At 29.1% G+C, this 21,402-nt stretch overlaps 1 protein-coding gene and 1 pseudogene across 1 annotated transcript; one reads left to right on the top strand and one right to left on the bottom strand.

Moving 5' to 3' along the window:
- The first annotated feature begins 2,378 nt into the window (after positions 1 to 2,378).
- Positions 2,379 to 3,145, top strand: LOC124921204 (two-component response regulator ARR3-like). Its single transcript, XM_047461832.1, has 3 exons — positions 2,379 to 2,565; positions 2,635 to 2,705; positions 2,771 to 3,145. Exons 1-3 carry the CDS (start codon positions 2,503 to 2,505, stop codon positions 3,045 to 3,047), a joined length of 411 nt encoding a protein of 136 aa, XP_047317788.1. The 5' UTR covers positions 2,379 to 2,502; the 3' UTR covers positions 3,048 to 3,145.
- A 6,515-nt stretch (positions 3,146 to 9,660) lies between these two features.
- On the bottom strand, positions 9,661 to 12,514 carry LOC124922133 (annotated as a pseudogene).
- Positions 12,515 to 21,402: the final 8,888 nt, after the last annotated feature.

Here is a 21,402-nt window from a genome sequence, read left to right as displayed (position 1 = left end):
AATGAAATAATAATGAACTTAAGCTTAGACTTTATTATTTATTTCTCCTATTTTTTTTTTCTTATTTATATAAAATTATTATAATAATAAAATCTAAATTTAACTATATTTTTTCTTTTATCCAAAAAATATAATTTATCTAAAAACAAAAATCTAATATATATATATATATATATACTTTATTTATATTTGTTAATATAATATAATATTAATTTTTTTAAATAATATAATCAAATTATATATTAATAAAAGTTATATATTAATAAAAACTTAAAATTATATATTAATAAAAACTTATAAAAACTAATATATTCAAATAATTTATTTTAAAATAAATTACCTTTTAATATAATATAAGTAATTTATTAATATTTAAAATTAAGTTAATAACAAATTTAAATTATTTTAAATAAAAAACATTAAATTTATATATATATATATATATAATTAAATAATGAATTATATATTATTGATAATTTATAAAAAAAATATATTTTTAAATATGTATAATATATATATTAATAATTATTACAAATATAAAAATAAAAAATGTGTATAGATTGAATCAAACTGACCTTTAAATGTAATTTTGACTAAAGAAACAAAGTTTGTAATTAAAATGAACCTTTTCTTTAATTAAATGCTAAAATGCAACCGGTTGGTCGGTTCATTAACATCCTGAATAAATGCGCGCACCGGCAATAGCCAACGCCGCCCCCCTCTCATCTTCTGTGCCGCAGCCGGGTTTGGGAACCGCGTTGGTCAATATTCTCTCTCCTATATTTGACGGCGGTACTTTTTTCTTGTTGACTTCCTTTCAATGTCTTTTACGCCGTTACTTTAATTAATAAAAATATATTAATTTAATCCATACAACTTACTTTGTTAATAGATAATAAATTAAGTAAAGGGATTGATGAGAAATGAATGAAATATAGTTTTTATTTTTAAAACCTAACTTATTTTATTTTTATTTTTTACTATATGCTACATTACAATTGCCTCATAATATGTGGTGGTCACTCGACTCACTCTATCTCTATGCAGATGTGTACACCTAAATACCTAATAATTTATTTTTTGGACAAATTAATTATATATTTTTTAATATGAACACACTCATAAATTAGAATTAAAAATTTAACTTTATTTATAGAATCTATGAAAAAAATTATATTAAAAATTACTAAACAATCAATATAAATGTATTACCATCTTTAAAAGATTGAGATATATAAAGATTTAGTATGAAATAATGTTTTTTTTAATTGGACTTAAGCCTTGTCTATATTTCTTCGAGAACATAGATAAACTATTTCACTTTATGTGCCTCTATATGTTGGGTGATGCAAGATGCCTCACTATTTCAAAATAAATTTTAATTCTCATCATTAAATATTTGATGTTTTATCTAATTTAAACTTAATAGTAAAACTTTCAAATATAAATCATGTTCTTTGCTCACAACTATTGATACTTGTGTAAGAAGCTTTAACTTAACAAATTAACAACTTCTCATCTAGCGAGACCACCGTTTTGTTACGAATCTTTTTCTTTTGCTCACGAACATTAGTACTCGGGTTATGAACTTAATCAACAAATACCCCGACCCGTTTTGTGGTTTGAGGATCAATGATTTGTTATATATATATTATAGGGGAGGTGAATTATAATAAATTAGTAAAGTATGATTAAATAAAAGGAAATGAGTATTATTATTATTTAAATTGAGACAAAAATTAAGGTTGGGACATCACAATTGAGACAACGAAAGTGGAATTCAGAATCTGATCGAATAGTTTGAAAAAAGAAGTAAGAGATTGCGAAGATTTCTCCCAAAGATATTGCAAGATTTTCAAATGGACCCCATTTTTTTCATTTTTTTTTCTCTTTTCATTTTTAAATTTATTCCATATATACGATATACACAGAGATAATAAAAGAGAAGTTTCTTATCCTTTCATATTTCTTCTTCTTCCTATAAAATCCACCGCCCACCAAATGAATGAGACCTCTGCTTTTCTCTTTCTCTTTCTTCTATTACCCGCAATCAATTTCTCTCAACATTCCAGATTTCCTTTTTCAATCCTGTAATGGCGACCATATCAAACTGGCCAACTGCATCAGATCCATTAATGGATTCCGGCGAAGTCCATGTTCTAGCTGTTGATGATTGTCTCGTCGATAGAAAGATCATTGAACGTTTGCTCAAGATATCTTCATGTAAAGGTATGTATATATATATATATATATATATGTAAATAGTAATTAAAGACATGGTTTTTATACATGGGTTGTTTGTTTGTTTCATGTTTGTGAAATGAAGTGACGGCGGTGGACAGTGGAAGAAGGGCATTACAGTTTTTAGGATTAGATGAAGAGAAGAATAACACCTCTGTTGGGTTTGAAGTAAGTTGAAGATTAACTCATAAAGATTGAATCTTTCTTCATCAATCTCCAAATTAAGATGTTTGTTTTTCTTTCCAGAGCTTGAAGGTAGACATGATTATCACCGACTATTGCATGCCCGGAATGACCGGCTACGAACTGCTCAAGAAAATCAAGGTTTGCCCCCCTTTTTGTTTAAACTCTGAGAGAAACCAAATCTAATCTAACTTTGAACTAATAAAACAGGGATCTTCAACTTTTAGAGAAATCCCAGTTGTGATAATGTCGTCGGAGAATATAATAGGTCGAATCGACAGGTACGTACGTACCCATTTGTTGTGTTTGTTTGTTTCAATTTTTTGATTATTTTAAGGAAATATAGGTGTTTGGAAGAAGGGGCGGAGGAATTTATTGTAAAACCGGTGAAACTCTCGGACGTGAAGAGGTTGAAAGATTATATGTTTGGAGAAGAGTTTATTAGTAAGGGGGACAAGAGGAAAACGACGTCGTCAATGGAGGTTCCGTTAATCACGGAGTCACGGTCGTCGTCGGAGAATTCGTCGGCTTCCGGTGTCGGCGTCGTTATCTCTGTAGTCTTGTGGGCCATTATCGTTGCTGTCTTTGTTAGATTCTCATACGATGCTATTGAAAATGACTAATATTTATTATATTCCAATTTAATAACTGTAGCCTTTTTTTTATTTCTTTTTTTAATATAAATGCACGACAATATAAAAAAATTATCAAAAACATTGTCTACTTTTTATTATTAATAATTGTGAATTAAAATATCTGTTTTGAGTTGAAAGGATCTTGAGTGCTGTAAATGCATTTATTCACATTCTAAAAAGAGCATTAGAAAAATAATAAATTCTCAATTTAGGATTTTATTTATTTATTTTTTAAAATGATTTCATTCCATTAAGGAAGACTCTTTCAATAAACTAAATTATTTCTTAATTTAAGAGTTAAAATTAAATTTTTGTTTTAATAAAGTTCATTTTATTAAAAAGAAGAAAATGAGATCAAAGTAAAAACAAAAAGTAAAGTATAATTAAATGAAAAAAAAGATGAACTATAATCCAATGATCCATTACTTTCTTCTCTTAACCAGCTTCTATAGTTTGGATTAACTATCATTAATTATTGACTGACTATAAAATAAAGAATTTCTTCCTTTTGGAATGATAAATAAATTTGGATTCACATTACCTTAAGTGGGTAAGAATGATTTCTAAGATATCAAAAGTCACTTCGATTTATACGTCTCAAGTCTTAAGTTAAAGTAAAGATTGTGATCGTATATTTATTTTAATTTTTAATATAAAAATTCGAAAAAAATAAAATATAACACAATACTTCAACTTAAATAAGTCTACCCAAAACTTAAAAGACCATCAAAAGGGTTTGTAAATAAGTTATCAAAATATTCGAACAAATTATGAATGTGTGACACTAAGAATAAGTTTGAGAATATAAGTAACATTTTGTATATTCCATAAACAAACTAAATTACAAATTTATGCCATTCAATTTGAAATAATTGTCATCTTTGCATTCTCTCTTAATTACAACATTCATTTTAACTTGAGAATGTCCACATAAATAAATTAATTATTTTCCCTTTTCAAACTTATCAATTTTTTTAATTAGATTTGATCATTGGATAAATTAGCAAAAGCTCAAATTTCAATCATAAAGTTATTAGTGATTAAATAAAGGAGAGAGAGAGGTGAGAAAATAAAGGAAATTCAAGTAGTACATTAGTCAAAAGAAAATATTAATATATTTGTTTATCTATTTAAATTAAAGGTTTCTATAAAATACATAATAAATTGTTCTTTTTAATTTCTATTTTATTTTGCAATGACTTCACAAAGGGTTACATGAATAAAATTGTATTTAATTTGGAGCTAGGTCATAATTATAGTTAATTAAATAATTATGTGGATATATAAGTTGTAATTGATAAGTCTTTTATCAATTACAAGTTAATTTCTATTGATAAAAATAACATGATCATCAATAAATCTTATAATTCAAAATGAAGTAGATATGATCGATCTCAAGTAAAAAACACACACCTTCTTTTTATCAAAGAAAAAGAAAGGAATCTCTTACGTCCACGGCTTTAATTAATGAAGATTTCTCAAATGAACCGACATTAAAGAAAGAGATGATAATGAGTTCATTGTGAAATAAAAATAAAGGTGTAATTGAATAAAGGTCAAACGTGCGGAGAGAAAGAAAGGGCCGTGAAGATTTGGTAGGTTGGGATTTGGGTGGTGGAGCATGACAATAGAAAAAAAAAAAACATCATAATCATCTTCAAAATTCAATAACCATCATTGATGTCTATTGTTTTTTATATTATTGTTATTTTGATTTCCATTATTCTATTCGAATAAATTACGATAACGAATCATACGTAGAACGATTAAAATTCAAATCCAACAAAATCAACGATTTTAATTAATAAATTAAAAACAACTAAAACCCACCAAGGTTCAGCTTAATAGACTAAAATGTCTCAGATTTATTTTGAGTTTAAGCGAGTGTCATGACTGTGGAGTGTCATGCTAGTTCTCTTTTAATTAATTTTTTTAAAATAAAAAATTATTTTTAGGACAATTTAATACGATTTTGCCGGCCACAAAGTTTGGTAACCTAGGAGAAAAAAAAGTTATTTAATTTATTATATTGAAAATCTATTTAATATAAATAATTTAGTTTAATGGGTTAAATGTTAATAATTTCTATAAGATTTTAGGTTCAAACTTAGGTAATGTATTTTTTTTAAGGGCACTAGAATGGAAGGAACCCTATGGGACTGCATAGCTGCCCTTACATGAATGTATTGATTTAGCCATGTGAATAAATTCTATATTACTAACTAAACATTTTATTATTTTAGTGAACTTCAAAAAATAATAATGAAAAAATAAGTTTATTTGGTTGAGATTTTTTTAAAATTGATCAAAAATCATTTTTTTTAATAATTACATTATTAAATGTATTAATTAAAATATCTTTAATTAAAAAAAATAAAATTTATTTTAATAAAAATGAGAGGAGATCCAAGAGATTTTCTCATGAAATCACTCATGATTTGTGATGCTTTCCCTCCTCTCTAGGACTCTTTCCCATCATATTCACGCTTCATTTGTCCCCCACTACTTCACACATCACTATTTGCATTACATTTTATTTATTTTTTATTTTATTATTATTTGTATATAGTTTTATTTATTGTCTAACATAACATAAAATAAAATCTCATTTATAGAATCGATGTCCTCACTTACTTATATCCTTATTCGGATGACACGTCCAATTTCGGTTAATGGGGTTCGTCTTTTGCTTTGGTAGCAACAATATCAACTGTCTTTTTCTTTTCTGAAAAGGTAAAGACATTATATTAATTAAATATAAAAAAGATTATTCTAATAATAACAACAAATTAATTAGTCAATAACCCTATTTGTTAGCTCAATATAGAAATCTGTACTCACTAAATGAACCAAAATCTCAAAGATTATATCTATGAAAATGTAAATCTCAAGCTTATATTATGGTGGTACTAATTTCTAATTTTAAAAAGAAAAAAGAAAAAAAGGACAATGACAGATTGATTATAAATTGTTTGGACAATCATTAATTTCCATTCATAATTAAAAGTAATTAAAACTGATTTTAAAACTATTTTAGTTGAAATTATTACACAACCATTTAACTTAATAAACTTGACAAACACTTCAATTTGAAGTTTAAAGAGGAGGGATAGGGAAAAGGAATTTGAAAGAAGAAACGAGTGAGAGAGAATAATGTGTCACCACATTAATGACAAGAAAAATGATAAAGAGTGGTGGAGAGAGAAAAGAGAAAAAAATTGTTATTTTTTCAGCGAATGCAGATTGCGTCACGTCATTCCCTCTCAATTTTTCTCTCACAAATTCTCTCCCCCAATCATTTCTTAAATTTAAAATGACTAAAATAACATAACAAAAAATGTCAAGCAAGAATTTTGAGCTGGCATCAAGCTCGGAAACAATTGTTACACCACACTGATAATATAATGAAAAGTTTTTTTTTTTAAATTAAAACAGAACTAGCATGACATCCCATAGACATGGTCCTCGTTTAAACTCTTAAACTCAAAGTGTTTTGGAATCGAATTCGTGACCTTTTAATCTCTTAAAAAAAGAAAAGGTTATGTCAAATGTTAAAGACATTGTTGTGTCAAACAAATTAGAATAGCAAAATAAGTGAAAAAGAAAAAAAATAAGAACGAATAGATCTACAGAGATTTTGAAACAACATCCATCCATCCGACACGATCCCTCGAATAATAGAAACATAGAAACATGACATCCTTTACTTCGGCTTATACTTATAGAAGGGATTCGGTCCAAACCACAAAATGAAAGCGAACAATGTGTAAGAAGAACCGTTATCTCCGTGAGTGGATAGATCACATTAGAAGATATAACTATTTCCAAAATCTAAATTGTTTAACCAAAAATCAGTACAAAAGCTTAATAAAACTAAAAAGAAAAGGAGAAAGAGAAGAAAATAAGAGTCAAACAAGAATGTTTTCATGAAAGAAGATCTTACAAATCATATGAAAAATAAAAATATACAAAAATAAACAAATGCCTCTAGACGGCAAAGAGTCTGCCCGAAAGGCAAGAAGGACGAAGTAATTTTTTTTTACTGTTACGACTATCCTAATAAATAAAATAAGATTTTCTAACGACATAAACAAATAATTTTCAGAATAGGGATTTTCAAATTGGTTAATCTTATTTTTATGATAAACATCTTTGTACAAGAAAACAAAATAATAGTTATATTGTGCCAAAAACAAAAGTGTAATGCTGTTAAAACGGTGAGTTTACGAGGTAACTTATAGGGATCATGAATGGTTAGTTTTTATTCACGATGTGTCCACTGATTTCGTATTTTGAGCCAAATTATATTAATGTCAATGAAAATATATTAATATAATTCTCAACACATAATATGACGATGAATAAAAACAAATCTCTCTTAAAGGAGATCTTTAAATTAAAGACTAAAATGTGGCCCAATTTACTTGAGATCTTGCTAAATGATCTATCGCAGAGCTATATGCGAGAGGGGAAGTGTGTCTCGAAGTCGAGAAATAGTTATTACGATTAAATTTCATTAACAATTGGAAAAATTATTGCTTTTAACATTTATGAATGGTACGAAGACGTCATTAAGTTACCACTGACATATATTTTTTAATGAGACTAAAATTCGAGAAAAATGGATAAATAGATTGTAAGGGATTTATATAATTGGTGGTTGTGAGTTTGGGAGGCTATTGATTCTATATAGGAGTCTTATGGGATTATTGTGATAGTATGTAAAAATTGCATTATAGTAAGTCGTTGTCGTATGTATAATAAGGAGGTGAAATCGGTTACTCACTTATTTTTTAATTGTAAAGAGTGACTAGTATCTGGACTTTTTGTGGAGTATGACAAAAATTCAGTAGGTTATGCCCGAATTTTTGGATAGTTGTTGTAAAATTTGGATTGAAACGGCTGATATGAGAGGATTACATATTTTGGGTTACCATCTAAATTGTTTTCTAGTGGACTATTTAGTTTGAGAGAAATCACTGAAACTTAAATGATCGTAGTCGTCTGATCCGTATCATTTATAATGTTCTTATTATGACGTTTTCTGATATTCGTTTTGAAAAATCGATGTAAACAGTTGGGAGTTATTCATTTTTCTTGAAAATCTACGAGCTCCCTGTTGAGTAACGGTGTATTTCTTTAATGTTTTTTTAATGTCATGTTTTGTCGCTATGCTTAAACAATTTTATTGTTTTTAATATACTTTGACCATTTTAAAAACAAATGGTGTTTCGAGCAAAGATAAAAATAAAAGGAGACTAGAAAAAGTATAAAATTAGATATGATCAATGAACCAAATTGATCAAAGCTTTAGAACTAGAAATAGTACAAAGTTTTATGTCTCATGAATGATTCTAGTATTCATTTTTTTCTCAGGCAGTGAGAATAAAAAAATCGAAACTTTGTTTGCTATTTCTATAAGAAAGTTTATTTCTTATAACAAAAAAATCTTAAAAGTAAAACAAGAAAAGACAAATTAGCACAATAAGCTTTAAGAAAAAGTAATATAAGGTAGTTGGAATGTTCACAGCTTAAGGAGAACATAATCCGCGTCAATGATCTTTTAGGAGCTAGATTCGTGGTAATATATGGAACATTTTGCGGCGCATCATGTGTCGCTATACAAGCGTCCATAATGAACTTGAACACAACGAACCGACGCTAATTTTAAGAGTCGCTATTTTGAACTAGTGACTCAAGGATATGTGATGAGATATTAGCGGCGCCTACAAGCGCCGGTAAAAGACTTTTAGTGTCGGTAGTGAGATGGCAGTTAAAGAAAGACGAATCTGATAGTGACACTCCATAAGACCTTCAAATCATCCAACTATTTTCTTGCTTGCTTGAATCTAAACAACCTAAATGTTTTTTTAAAGAATTTGGCCACTTAAACCAGGTGGAGGACAATCCATCGTTAATTAATTATAAAGGGTAAATATTATTTGAGTTCTAGATTGAAGGAAATGTTTCATATTTTAGGTTGATAGGCCGTTATTCCCTTCTTTTTGACAAAAAATCTTCACTTCTTTTGAATACTATCATAATAGCTTATGCTTGGCATTAATATTCTTGGTGTTTAATTGGGACTTCTTCAATGATTATCTTAATGATGGTGACAACACGATTGTTGTCTATTTTCCTCGCGAGGCTTAGAAAAGGAGATTCTCATTTCCCATCTCTCTTTATTATTGTCGCATAGTCCATAACATTTTCCTTATCGATGATTCAATGTTCTTTTCTAAAGTCAGTCCCTCTTAATGCTTGTTATTTTGGCAATAACATGTTCTATCAACCCTTAGGTAAAAGTAATAATTTGAACAAATCTTCCAAATTGCCATCTCAGCCAATACTCCAATCATCGTGACAAACAGATTTCGGAAATATCAGCAAATTGATTGCTCTGTAATAGCAATCTTCTGTTATAATATATAGATATTTCCGGTCAAATATCTGATGCATAAGTATATAATTGCAGATGGTACATTTCTTAATACAAAAGACATACATTTTTGTGAGGTAATTACTTTATTTTTCTCTTTAAAGGATACCTGAAATTCCTTATAAAAAAAGATTAAAAAGCAAGCATAATGCATTACAACACCAAACTTATTATAAAAACACTACTGACTGCACATACAAAATCTGCATAAAAATAATGGCTAGTTTTCGTTGGACTTGATCAATTTAATCCTCAAACGAGTGACACTCGTGATGAGGTCTTCAAGTTTGTCTTCCACAAATCCAAAATAAGCTCTTCTCCATGAGTGCTTCATCACTAGAGGGCCGAGAAAACCCCAAAACCCAACAGCGAATCCTAAAGCCATGCTAACCAAGAACCATCTCAGCTCATCTTTGTCATCCTCATCATCAACAATAGTAATGGGAGGCTCTGATGGTGCCCTGTTATTAACATCCTCAGGGCATTTGATTGTCAATGGAGTCCCACAAAGTCGGGGATTGTGCATGTATATGGAGGGATCAAGCAATGTCTGCAACTGATTGCCGGATGGTATTCTACCCTTGAAGTCGTTGTAGGACAAGTTAAGGCGGTTTAAGGAGGTCATGTGGGCTAGAGTCGGTGGAAGCATACCAGAAAGCCAGTTAATTGAGAGATCGAGAGTCTCGAGCATATTTAAGCTTCCAATGTCATCTGGTATACTTCCCGTCAAGTGATTCATTGACAAATTTAGAGACCAAAGTCTTGTAAGATTGGTGAATGATTTTGGAATGCCCCCAGTTAGATTATTTGACGATAGGTCTATTAGGTACACAAGATAAAGAGTGTTGGTGTATACAAACTCTGTTCCTTTAGTAGTAACCTTCACACCCAACCTTAGATTCCTACTTAACACATACTTGTAATCATTATTGAAATTAGCATCAAAGGCTGTCAAGTCACCCAAGCACAAAGGAATGGTGCCCGAAAGTAGGTTCTGTGCAAGGTCCAGGAAGTGGAGTCCTGAAATAGTGCAAAGTTATATGACCAATGAATCGATTTGATCTAAGGTTTAGAACTAGCATATCCGGCATGCAATCTATCCATGATGGAATCTCTCCAGAGAACATGTTGTATGCAAGATCCAAGTTTAAAACATGAGTGCAGTTCTGCAAAGAAGGAGGAATCTCTCCACCTATGGTGTTATTACTCAGCGATAGAGTCAACAATGATCTCAGAGAACCTATGGAGCTAGGTATTTCCCCATAAAGGTTGTTATTTCTCATCGATAAATCCTCTAATAAGCTTAGGTTTCCTATCGAACTCGGTATTTCCCCAACAAGATTATTATTACTCAAGCTTAGATACTCTAATGATCTCAAATTGCCTATCCACATAGGTATTTCCCCAACAAGGTTGTTATAACTCAACCATAGATCATGTAATAAGCTCAGATTGCCCATCGAGCTAGGTATTTTCCCAACAAGGTTGTTATTACTCATCAATAGATCACCTAATGAGCTGAGACTTCCCATTGAGCTCGGTATTTCCCCAGCAAGGTTGTTATTACTAAACGATAAGAAAGATAACAAGCTCAGATTGCCCATTGAGCTTGGTATACTGCCATGCAAAAAATTATTGGAAGCATCGTAATAAAACAACTTGGGGATTAATTCGGGGATGTTATTGGGTATAGTCCCATTGAACATATTGTCACTCAAATCTAACCTGCTTATGTTTGAAGAAGAAAACTGAGGAAGATCACCTTCAAAGAGGTTGGACGACAAATCAAATATTGCTTGATCTTCAAAAAGAAATGTATTTGGTACTTTCCCACTCAAATTGTTGAAACTCAAATCCAACCTGTAAAAACGTAGATTTAGAAACCAGTCTGGTATGGCACCCGAAAGCATTGCATCACTGAGTTGAAGGTGTTTGAGCTTGTGTTGGTTCCTTAGCCAAGATGGAAATCCAGGTCCCACTTGACATGACATAATTTGCAAGTGCTCGAGTTTAAAAGGAGGAACCCAATCAGGAGTGATGTCAAATACCAAATTAGTTTTAGTACCTGGATTTGCAAAGATATCTAGCTTTGTCAAACTTGAAAGATTATGGAAATGTCGCTCAGTTATGACAGAGTTCCATGGATTATAGGAGAGATCTAAATGGGGCAAGGACGAGAGTTTTCCAATACTTTCAGGAATTGATCCATTGATTTGATTATTGGAAATAGAAAATTGTACTAAAGATGTCAAGTTTCCAACAGATTTTGGAATATCTCCAACAAATGAGTTTCCTTCCAAATCCAAATATTTCAAATTACTCAAACTTCCCAATGAATTAGGAAGAAACCCGCCCAACTGACAGTAACTTAAGTCCAATATCTCCAACCTACTTGTATTGCTTAATGTCTGAAACCAATAATCTGAAGACAAGCTAAGGTTAATACCACTCAAATCAAGATGTTTTAAAATTGAAAGGCCAGAAATCCAACTCAAGTCATTCTCCACTAGATCTTTTGTATAGGATGTGCTAAGGTCAAGATAAATCAATTTTGAGAGATTCCCAAGATGTGGAGGAACAACTCCACTAAACGAAGAATCAGAGAGGTTTAGATATCTCAATCTCTCAAATGACCCAATAAAGCTTGGGATTGGTAATCCTTCAAAATTGTTCATACTGAGATCCAAGTATCTCAAATCTTTCAAATTCACAAGTGAGGAATTGAGTTTACCTCTAATTCCATTAAAAGGAAAACTTGGATTGCGGAGGTTGAGACTAATGACTCGGCCTGTCTTGACATGGCATTGAACACCTTTCCACTTGCAGCAGTCGACACCCACGTCCCATGAAGATAACATTCCAGAAGGATCAACCAAATCTTCTTTGAATGAGAGAAGAGTGTTTCTCTCCATCTCTATGCAACCATCTCCGCTCACCAAGAATTGCAAACACAGTGAGAAAATAAGAAGCAGTTCCATAAAGATTTTATTATTAGTAGCCATATGTTTGATTCTTCTTTTCAGTCCAATGTAAGTTGTTTTATAGCAAATTAATATGTTGCCTACTCTACTTCAGATATTGATTAACCCAAAAAAGTTGAAGATTGTTGCAGTATTAATGTTTGTTGGGTCCCATCTTTTTGACTCATGAGCCTATACATAACGCGTTATCTAGATAATTGAAGAAATACATCCTGATATTGGAACAGTTCTATATAGCAATTATATTGGCCTTAAATTCAGTTTAAGAAAATGTATTAACTAGGAAACATTTATGTATCTAATTTAAAAAAATACATAATAGAAGTTAACGCGTTGCATCATTTTCAAAATAACTTTCTTAATCAACTACACAAGTTGATAGAACAATCTAAGTTATGTCAATTCATGTTGAAATATTGGTATGGCAAATGGCTGATTAAGGCAACTCGGTTTAGGTTATTTCAATGATCCAAATTTAAAAAGTATAGTTTCACTCAATTATTTAATTAAAATAAATTTTATTTTAAATTATTATTTTTTATTTTATCATTATATATTAATACATTTTAAGTCTTTTATCCAAAAAAATATAATCTTCGTTATTTAAATATATTTTTAATCATATTATATATTTTTAATTATTTCAGTAAGTACATTAACTTTTATTATATATTTTTAATCAATCCGGTATTGTTTATGTTTTTTTTTGCACCAATAAATAAGATTAAAAATTAAATTTATTCTTTCAAATATGGTGTATAAATTAAACCAAAAAAAATAATACATAACAACAAAGCAAGAGAAGCATTATGTGTCGCTATGCAAGCAATAATAAGGAACATGAATATTTTGAGGCGTTTACAAGCGCTGGCAGAAGACTTTTAGTGTCGGTATTGATATGTCGCCAAAAAAAGCCAAATTTGTCACTAATAGTGACAGTGATACTCCATAGACAACATGTACATACCTTCAACTACATATTTATCCCAAAACAGGAAGAACTCCATCTTTATCCCAAAAAGACTAAAATTCTGGTTCTCTACCCAAATTCGACACAAAAGCTCTGATTGATCCCCTATTTAGGAACCCAATTTGATTAGCCTAATCTATTATCTCTATTCGCTCAAAGTATGGAACGAAAGAGCTCATATTTTGGTTCTTAATAGAGCAAACACATGCGCAAGGCACCAAACAATATCTTGGATGAAATAAGAATCACTTCCAATCACAACAATGCATAAGAAAATAAAAATTTTAACTCGATTTTTCATTCAATCTAAATAGAAGATAACAACGAAAAAGAACACCAAGAAACATTTCATAACCTTTATGGTAGGATTATGTGTGACTTGGATCACATCTTAAATCCTCCACTTACAAAATATTAGTGAAATATAAGTGAATGCATTAAATTTATATGAAATGTTTAAAAAAAAAATGTAAAACAAAGCAAATTCTCAGTTAGTTTTATATACGATCACACCGTAGTTATAAACAATAGATAAAAATAGATAATTATCCTAATATTTGTATTTATTGAGAAAATATCATTACAAATACTTGGGTCTTGAGTCAAAGAAGGCATTTAATAGCCATATTTTGCCAATCATTAATAAACATGCTATATATCTTACAAAGAATCTATGCAAATAATTGTGACAAAATACATCATTCAAAGGAAAATGAAATATCACTTTATGAAATTAAGAACAACAGAGACCTGACTGTCTTTTTATCAGAATAGATGGGGAGCAGTTTCTATTCACACTTCTCTAGACACACTAGAATAAATAGGCCATAGCAACAGAATTAGCGATGATTCAATCATCCGTCGCTAATGCTCAAATAACCTTCACTGAGGTTAATAGTGACGGAAGTTGGACACGACAAATCCTCGCTATTTGTTTTGACGTTTTGATAAATATTTATGAAAATAACTTTTGTCTTGGTTCATTAGCGACAGGAAAGAAAATTCATTGGTTTTGTCCTAGTAATCGTCAAGATAGTATTTGTGCATGTTTTCAGATAGTTCAAGTTCTCTTTTGTTAAGTCCTTGTTCTAAACGCATTTTATTTATATGATTTAAACAAACAAAACTTGCTGAAGACATGACATTCAAAAGGGTCCTCCTTCGTTACATATCAGTACATAATCTAAATATTAATAATGTAAAACTTATTACAAAAACACATGTATTACAAAATCTGCATAATAATGGCTAGTTTCCGTTGCTCTTTTTCAATTTCAATCTCAAACAGGCCAGACTCGTGATGAGGGTTTGAAGTTTGTCATCCACAAATCCAAAATATGCTGTCTCCATATAGGTCAGATAAGGTCAGTTAGACAGTTTGCCTAAGCCCCCTTCAACACACTGGGCACCCAAAATCAGGAAAAAAACAATAATATTCCTAATAAAACTAGCATGTATCTCATGCATTTGCACGAATAATAATATAAAAAACCGTGAAAAAAATATTACGGTAAAATTTTTATGGGCAGGTCAACGCACAATCCGACTCAAATATCCATTTACTCTCACATATATCCAAATTAACCATAGTTCTCGACCCGGTAATCCGGACACTTTAAAAATTAAGCATTATTATATATATAAATTTGATCTCTAGATACTATAGGTAATATATCATTTAAACAACTAAACTATCTTATTTAATGCAAACTTATTATATTTATTTAATAGTATATTAAATATAATTATTTTAACTAAAAAATAAGAATTCGATTAGGCACCTCAATCCTCTTGGTCTCCATTGTTTGAGTGCCCAAAAATTTTCATTTTATTGAAACAAATCATAAAAGACTATAGGTGAGATTCTAACTAATAAATATATAGATCCACCACATTCATTTGAAACATAAACTTATCATTCACATGAATTATTAATAAAATTTTAATTTTCTAAGTATTTTTAATTTCATATAAGCACACTTACAAACCCACATTCAAACAAATGGGATTGGAGATATAATTGGGTATTCTCTGTTTAATATAAGTTGGGCCTATTTCATTTCTCTTAACTTTTTTAGGCCCAATTGTTTTACCGAATTTAAATACCAATTCCAAGTTTTTGGATTGTCTTGGGCCCCTTTGACTATAAAATATTTTGGGCCAGAAATCAAAATTCATACATTTGTTAAGGATCAATATTGAAAATATCATCCAATTTATGCTTATTATTAACCGGACAACCTTAATTAAATTGCAAATATAAATCTCGTAAATAAACACAGAAATGGGCTATAAATTTAGAATGTTCAATGGTTATAGTATAAGTTTATTTATAAATAATATTAGTTATATAGTATTATTATATATAATTAATAAAAAAACAATAATAAACAAATTAATAATAATAATTTGTAAAATATAATTTTAATTTATTTCTTTAAAATTATAAAATTAAATAATTATAAATTTAAAATCATAATAATTTAACTAATTTACAAGTTTATCTAGATGAAAAATGTTAATTAATTTAGTTATAATTTTAAATGTTAAATGTTTTAAAATTTTAATGAGTTTTACCTTATAAATTAAAGGGGTAAGGTTTGATTTCTATCCACAATGATTAAAACCTTTTCGGGTTTACCCAGTAAAATTTTGAATTAATTGATAGTTTAGAATTTATTATTCTTAAATACAGTTGTTTTGGTCTCTATTATCATCGTCGTCAAGGATAGGTCGTATACTGTAAATTTTTTAATTATTTTTTAATTATATCGTATCGTATCGAAAATTTCAGTATAAGAAAATCGTATATTTATCGTACCTTTATTTCAGTATATCGAAATCTCAATATTATACAAGTAACATAACTCATACCAATATTGATAGTATACCGCGATTTTAATACGGAAGTTTAATTATATTTTTATTTTATAACATCAATTCTGTTTAAAAAAAATAAATTTATTAAATTTAAAAAGAAAAATAAATATATTTAAAGTTGAGTCTCAAAACTCTGTTTATAAAATGAAATAAATTTAATAAGATGATTGACAGTTTGATTTTAATAAAAAAAATATATATATAATGGTTATTTAATCTATTATTAAAATGAAAATTAAAATGAAAATTAAAATGAAAATTATTTATAAGTATTATATATATTTTTAATTTGTAAATATTATTTTGATATATAATATAATACAGAAATTTTGAAAATATATATTTATAGTATCGAGAATATCGATATCAAAATATACTTTATTATTTTGTTTTAGTATATAAAAAAGTTGATATTTTTTATATTTAAAAAAAAAAAAAAAATTAATATACTAAAAATATCATGCTCATTTTTACTAATTTTCTATCTAACATTGAAATTTGACATCTTTCAATGAATGTATCAAAATGTTAGGTGGATTTTGAAAGAAATCTTGGGAGGGGTGAACAAGATCATCTAGGGGTGCAAATTTTGTGGTGGTTGGATATTGAATAAAAATGGTAAATATTGAACCGATTTAAAAAATATATATTTATAAATCTCAATTATCAAACCATTCAATTAATAAATCAAAATTATTTATATATTTTTAATAAATATAAATAAAAAATAATAATTTAACTTAACTAATCTCAAATAATATTAAAAAAATATTTTTAAATAATCCAAAATCTAGGTATATCCAATACATTTATTTTTTTTCTTTTCTTAATAGAGAAATGTATTAAATCTGATTGAAAATAATATTGTTACAAACAGAAAGACAAGATATAGGAATTTGAGAAGAATGTATTATTAATGTCCCCGGGAAATTTGACGAAATGACCTTAAAGACTGAGTTATTTGACCTGGTGGTAATTTAATAATTTAATTGCGCTCGTGGTAATTTTATTTTTTTTGGACGATTTTGCCCTTGTCGCGAAACGCTAAGTCACTTAGCGTTTCGCGAAGTGGATTAGGGTTAGTATAAATACTCAAATATTTTCATTTTCTTAGTTTTCTTTCTCTCTCTTCTCCCGTTCTCTCCTTCACGGCGGCCGGCGACGACGGACGGCGACGGACGGCGGCGGTTATCTATACAGATCTATACTGGTTTACAAGATCTTCTAACATAATCCATTTATGTTTTTATCTATACAGATTTACAAGATTTATAACCCTAAATCTATTTTGCATGCAGGTTTCCGATTCTAGGGTTTAGGGTATGCAGATCTCCGATTCTAAGGATTTGAAGGTCGTCGAGGTAGATGTTCATTTCAGATCTGATAAACAGTTATGTTCATGTTTACATTTTCTTCATTTCAAAACCTTTTCATATTTCGTTCATATTTGGTTCATATTTGTTCATATTTGTGGGTTCATATTTGTTATTTGGTTCATATTTGACCATTTCGTTAAGTGTGGTTCATTAATGGGTTTTGCATATAATCTTGGATCATATGAGTTCCGTTTCAGGGAAGATTCGCTAAGGACTTACCGTTTCGCTAAGTGCTTAGCGTTTCGCTAAGTGCTTAGCGTTTCGCTAAGTGCTTAGCGTTTCGCTAAGTGCTTAGCATTTCGCTAAGTGCTTAGCACTTAGCGAAACGGATCTTGTCTGTCTTCATCACCGGTGAGACTGAGCTCATGATTCCTAAAGGCTCCAGTTAGAGCCATGAATCCTTTGATGGTTGCAAAAGCCTTAGGTGGAAAGCTTACATGGTATGTATCATGTATGTATGTAATGTAAGAAAATAAGAGTATAATTGAAATTTGTTTGTTTGATTAATTGTAGTTTCAAGAGGGATTGGCTACGGAAAGATCTGAACGTGATTGGGTTTGGGTTGATCGGATGGTTAGCACCTTCCAGTATTCCGGCGATCAACGGACTCTTTCCAGCATTGGGACTGAGCAATTAAAATATATTTCTGTTTCTTTCTAATATTAATATACATAAACAAGTAAACAAACAGGTTAGGCTGGTTACTTGACACTTGAGATTGTTCTTGGCATTGACTTTTGGACAAATTGGATTCAAGGGCAGGACTGAAGATTACTTCAGTAAATAAATAAATTAATTCTAATTAAGAAAATAATAATATGTAAAAAGTGAACTACTTTCTTTGGTATTTGTTAATGAATGTTTAAGCTGCTTTTGGTATTTGTTAATGAATGTTTAAACTGATTTTGTTTCATTTCTTTCTATACCATTTCATTTATGTATTAAACTAAAACATAACCATTTCTCTACAAATGAACATTTGATTTATGCAAAAGTAAAAAAAACAAACAAACATTTTCTATACCATTTCATTTATTCATCAAATTAAACATAACCATAACAAACATTTTCTATACCATTTCATTTATGCATCAAATTAAAACATAACCATAACAAACATTTTCTATACCATTTCATTTATGTATCAAATTAAAACATAACCATTTCTCTACAAATGAGCATTTGATTTATGCAAAAGTAAAAAAAAAACTATAAAAACACCATATGTGGGAATTGAACCCACAACCACATGGTTAAAAGTCACGCACTCTACCAACTGAGCTAAGACAACTCAAGTTAAAATATTTAGCGAAACGATAAGTACTTAGCGAAACGGAAAGTCCTTAGCGAAACGGGAAGTCCTTAGCGAAACGATAAGTCCTTAGCGAAACGGGAAGTAAACCCTAAACAACAGTGATTCGAAGATGCATAAAACAAACATCAATAAACTTGAAATATCATAAGATAAACGTACCAAGTGGAACAGTGCTCGTGCTCGTCGTGAAACTCATTGTCGTTTCGCCGCCGTCGTCGCCGCCCAGTTTAGAGAGAAGGAGGAGAAGAACGGGAAGAGAGAGAAAGAGAAGAAAAGAAATGAAAAAAAATGAGGGAAGTTATATTAAATAGTAAGGGTAATTTGGACATTTCACACATTTTCACTTCGCGAAACGCTAAGTCACTTAGCGTTTCGCGACAAGGGCAAAATCGTCCAAAAAAAATAAAATCACCACGAACGCAATTAAATTATTAAATTACCACCAGGTCAAATAACCCGGTCTTTAAGGTCATTTCGTCAAATTTCCCATGTCCCCTTTAAAAAAAAACAGCTCATGTGCAGACTGACAATTTACCCAAACAAAAATTAATATAAATAAAATATGAAGATGAAAAAAATAAAGGTATAGAGAATAAATGTTATATTGTCCTTTTGCTTCAAATTACATTTTATTTTATTTTTATTGTTTTCTAATGTAAAAAACAATGACACCATACAATTATAAATTTTCACTTCTATTAAGACGTTTGAAACGAAGTTTTAACTTTTGGAAAAAGATAAACCACTTTTATCACTTTAATTTTAAATTAAAAAAAAAGAAAAAGAAAAGAAGAATGATAACTCTAATTTTATATATTTTTAAAATTTTTATTTATTATTTGCTTATTTTTATTTTATTTTTTAAATGATAACTCATATTGGGCAAATATAGGATCTACCCATTGTTATTCCAAAGTGTAACTCCTTAATATATCTAAACTAAATGTCTCCATATAATACTGATTAAATAAAATTAATAATTGGACATAGTGGAGGTGGATATTTTATATTCTTAAAAAAAATGAACTATTTTTAATTATAAAAATAAGATTTTAAAATAGTCTCTATCTTCTTTTTGTCTATGTATGTCATAGGTTATACCTCCTATTATCTTATAATTTTACTAATTATATATACCACAAAATAAAAACCCTACAAGAATACCTTTCATAAGAAAATTTTAGTGGGACTTAGCCTAACTTGTCTCATGTTTAATGTTTCTACACTACCACCAAAGTATATATAAAGTATAAACACCCCCAAAGAAAATATCAAAATCCACTTTTTTTACTTTTGATTTTGTATTTTTTAATCTTAATCACTAGCTAGTTTGATAAACATAATAAATGATATGTGGTGAGAAATCAAAGGAATGTCAAAATCTACCAACCCTTATATAGCTAGGCTACATAAATACCCAATTAATATAGTCTCTCTATATAAGAAGTCATCTAAATTTGACCATTCACACAACCTCCCCCACCATTTTAAGATATGAAATAATTATTTGTCAAAAAAAAAAAAGTTAGAAATTATAAACAACTAACATAATCATCTAAACTTTTATCTCCATACTTGATTAGACTAACCGAGGTTAGTTGTATTTTCAAACAACTTTAAACATATTTTTCAACAAAATTAATTAAAAGATCAAAAATCTTAATTTCAAATTTTGGTCTTAAGTTACGACAAAAGATAATGACGGTAATACTACCCCATAATAAAAAGATGTAATTGTTTAAACGCTTTTTTTATCTCCGGTTTCATATAAAGATCTTGAAAACAAGATTGTGTTTATACATATGTCTAATCTTGATTAACTATGCTAACCATTAACCAACCCCTAAAATATGGTCAATAAATATTTATGAGGTCCCCTTTATTCAACCACTTTTATTCATTTCACTATAGGGCAAGCTTTATTGAATTAGGTCAGCTTCCCAAACACGTATTTATATGATAAATGAGAAAACCCAACATTTATTTTCTTAGGTCCACCTTCTTCATTTCAAAATGATAAAATATTTTATCTCATAAATTGGTCTTCAAACTGCTTTTCTACTTATCCACTATTATAATAATTGAATAAGTGTGACAATATAATATTTATATATATCTTAAACTTCAATGTTTTATTTCTTTAACCTAGCAACTCCATATATAAAAAGTTGAAGCTAAATTAAGACTCTAATGAGACAATGTTTTTATTCCTCCAAAATAAATCCATATATTTTTTAATTAATTAAATTGATTATACAAAAATATTATTCATATTGGACCACACAATGTGAGTATTCCCCATTATAAATGGAAGCTTTGGTTAAAATGTAAGGAAGAAGAAGACTAGAAACTTTGATTTAGTCTTCATTTTGACTTTTAATT

Source organism: Impatiens glandulifera, chromosome 1 (genome assembly GCF_907164915.1).
Source record: "Impatiens glandulifera chromosome 1, dImpGla2.1, whole genome shotgun sequence".
NCBI lineage: Eukaryota > Viridiplantae > Streptophyta > Magnoliopsida > Ericales > Balsaminaceae > Impatiens > Impatiens glandulifera.
The sequence above is the reverse complement of the archived record's forward strand: the minus strand, read 5'-3'. Positions and strand labels throughout refer to the sequence as shown.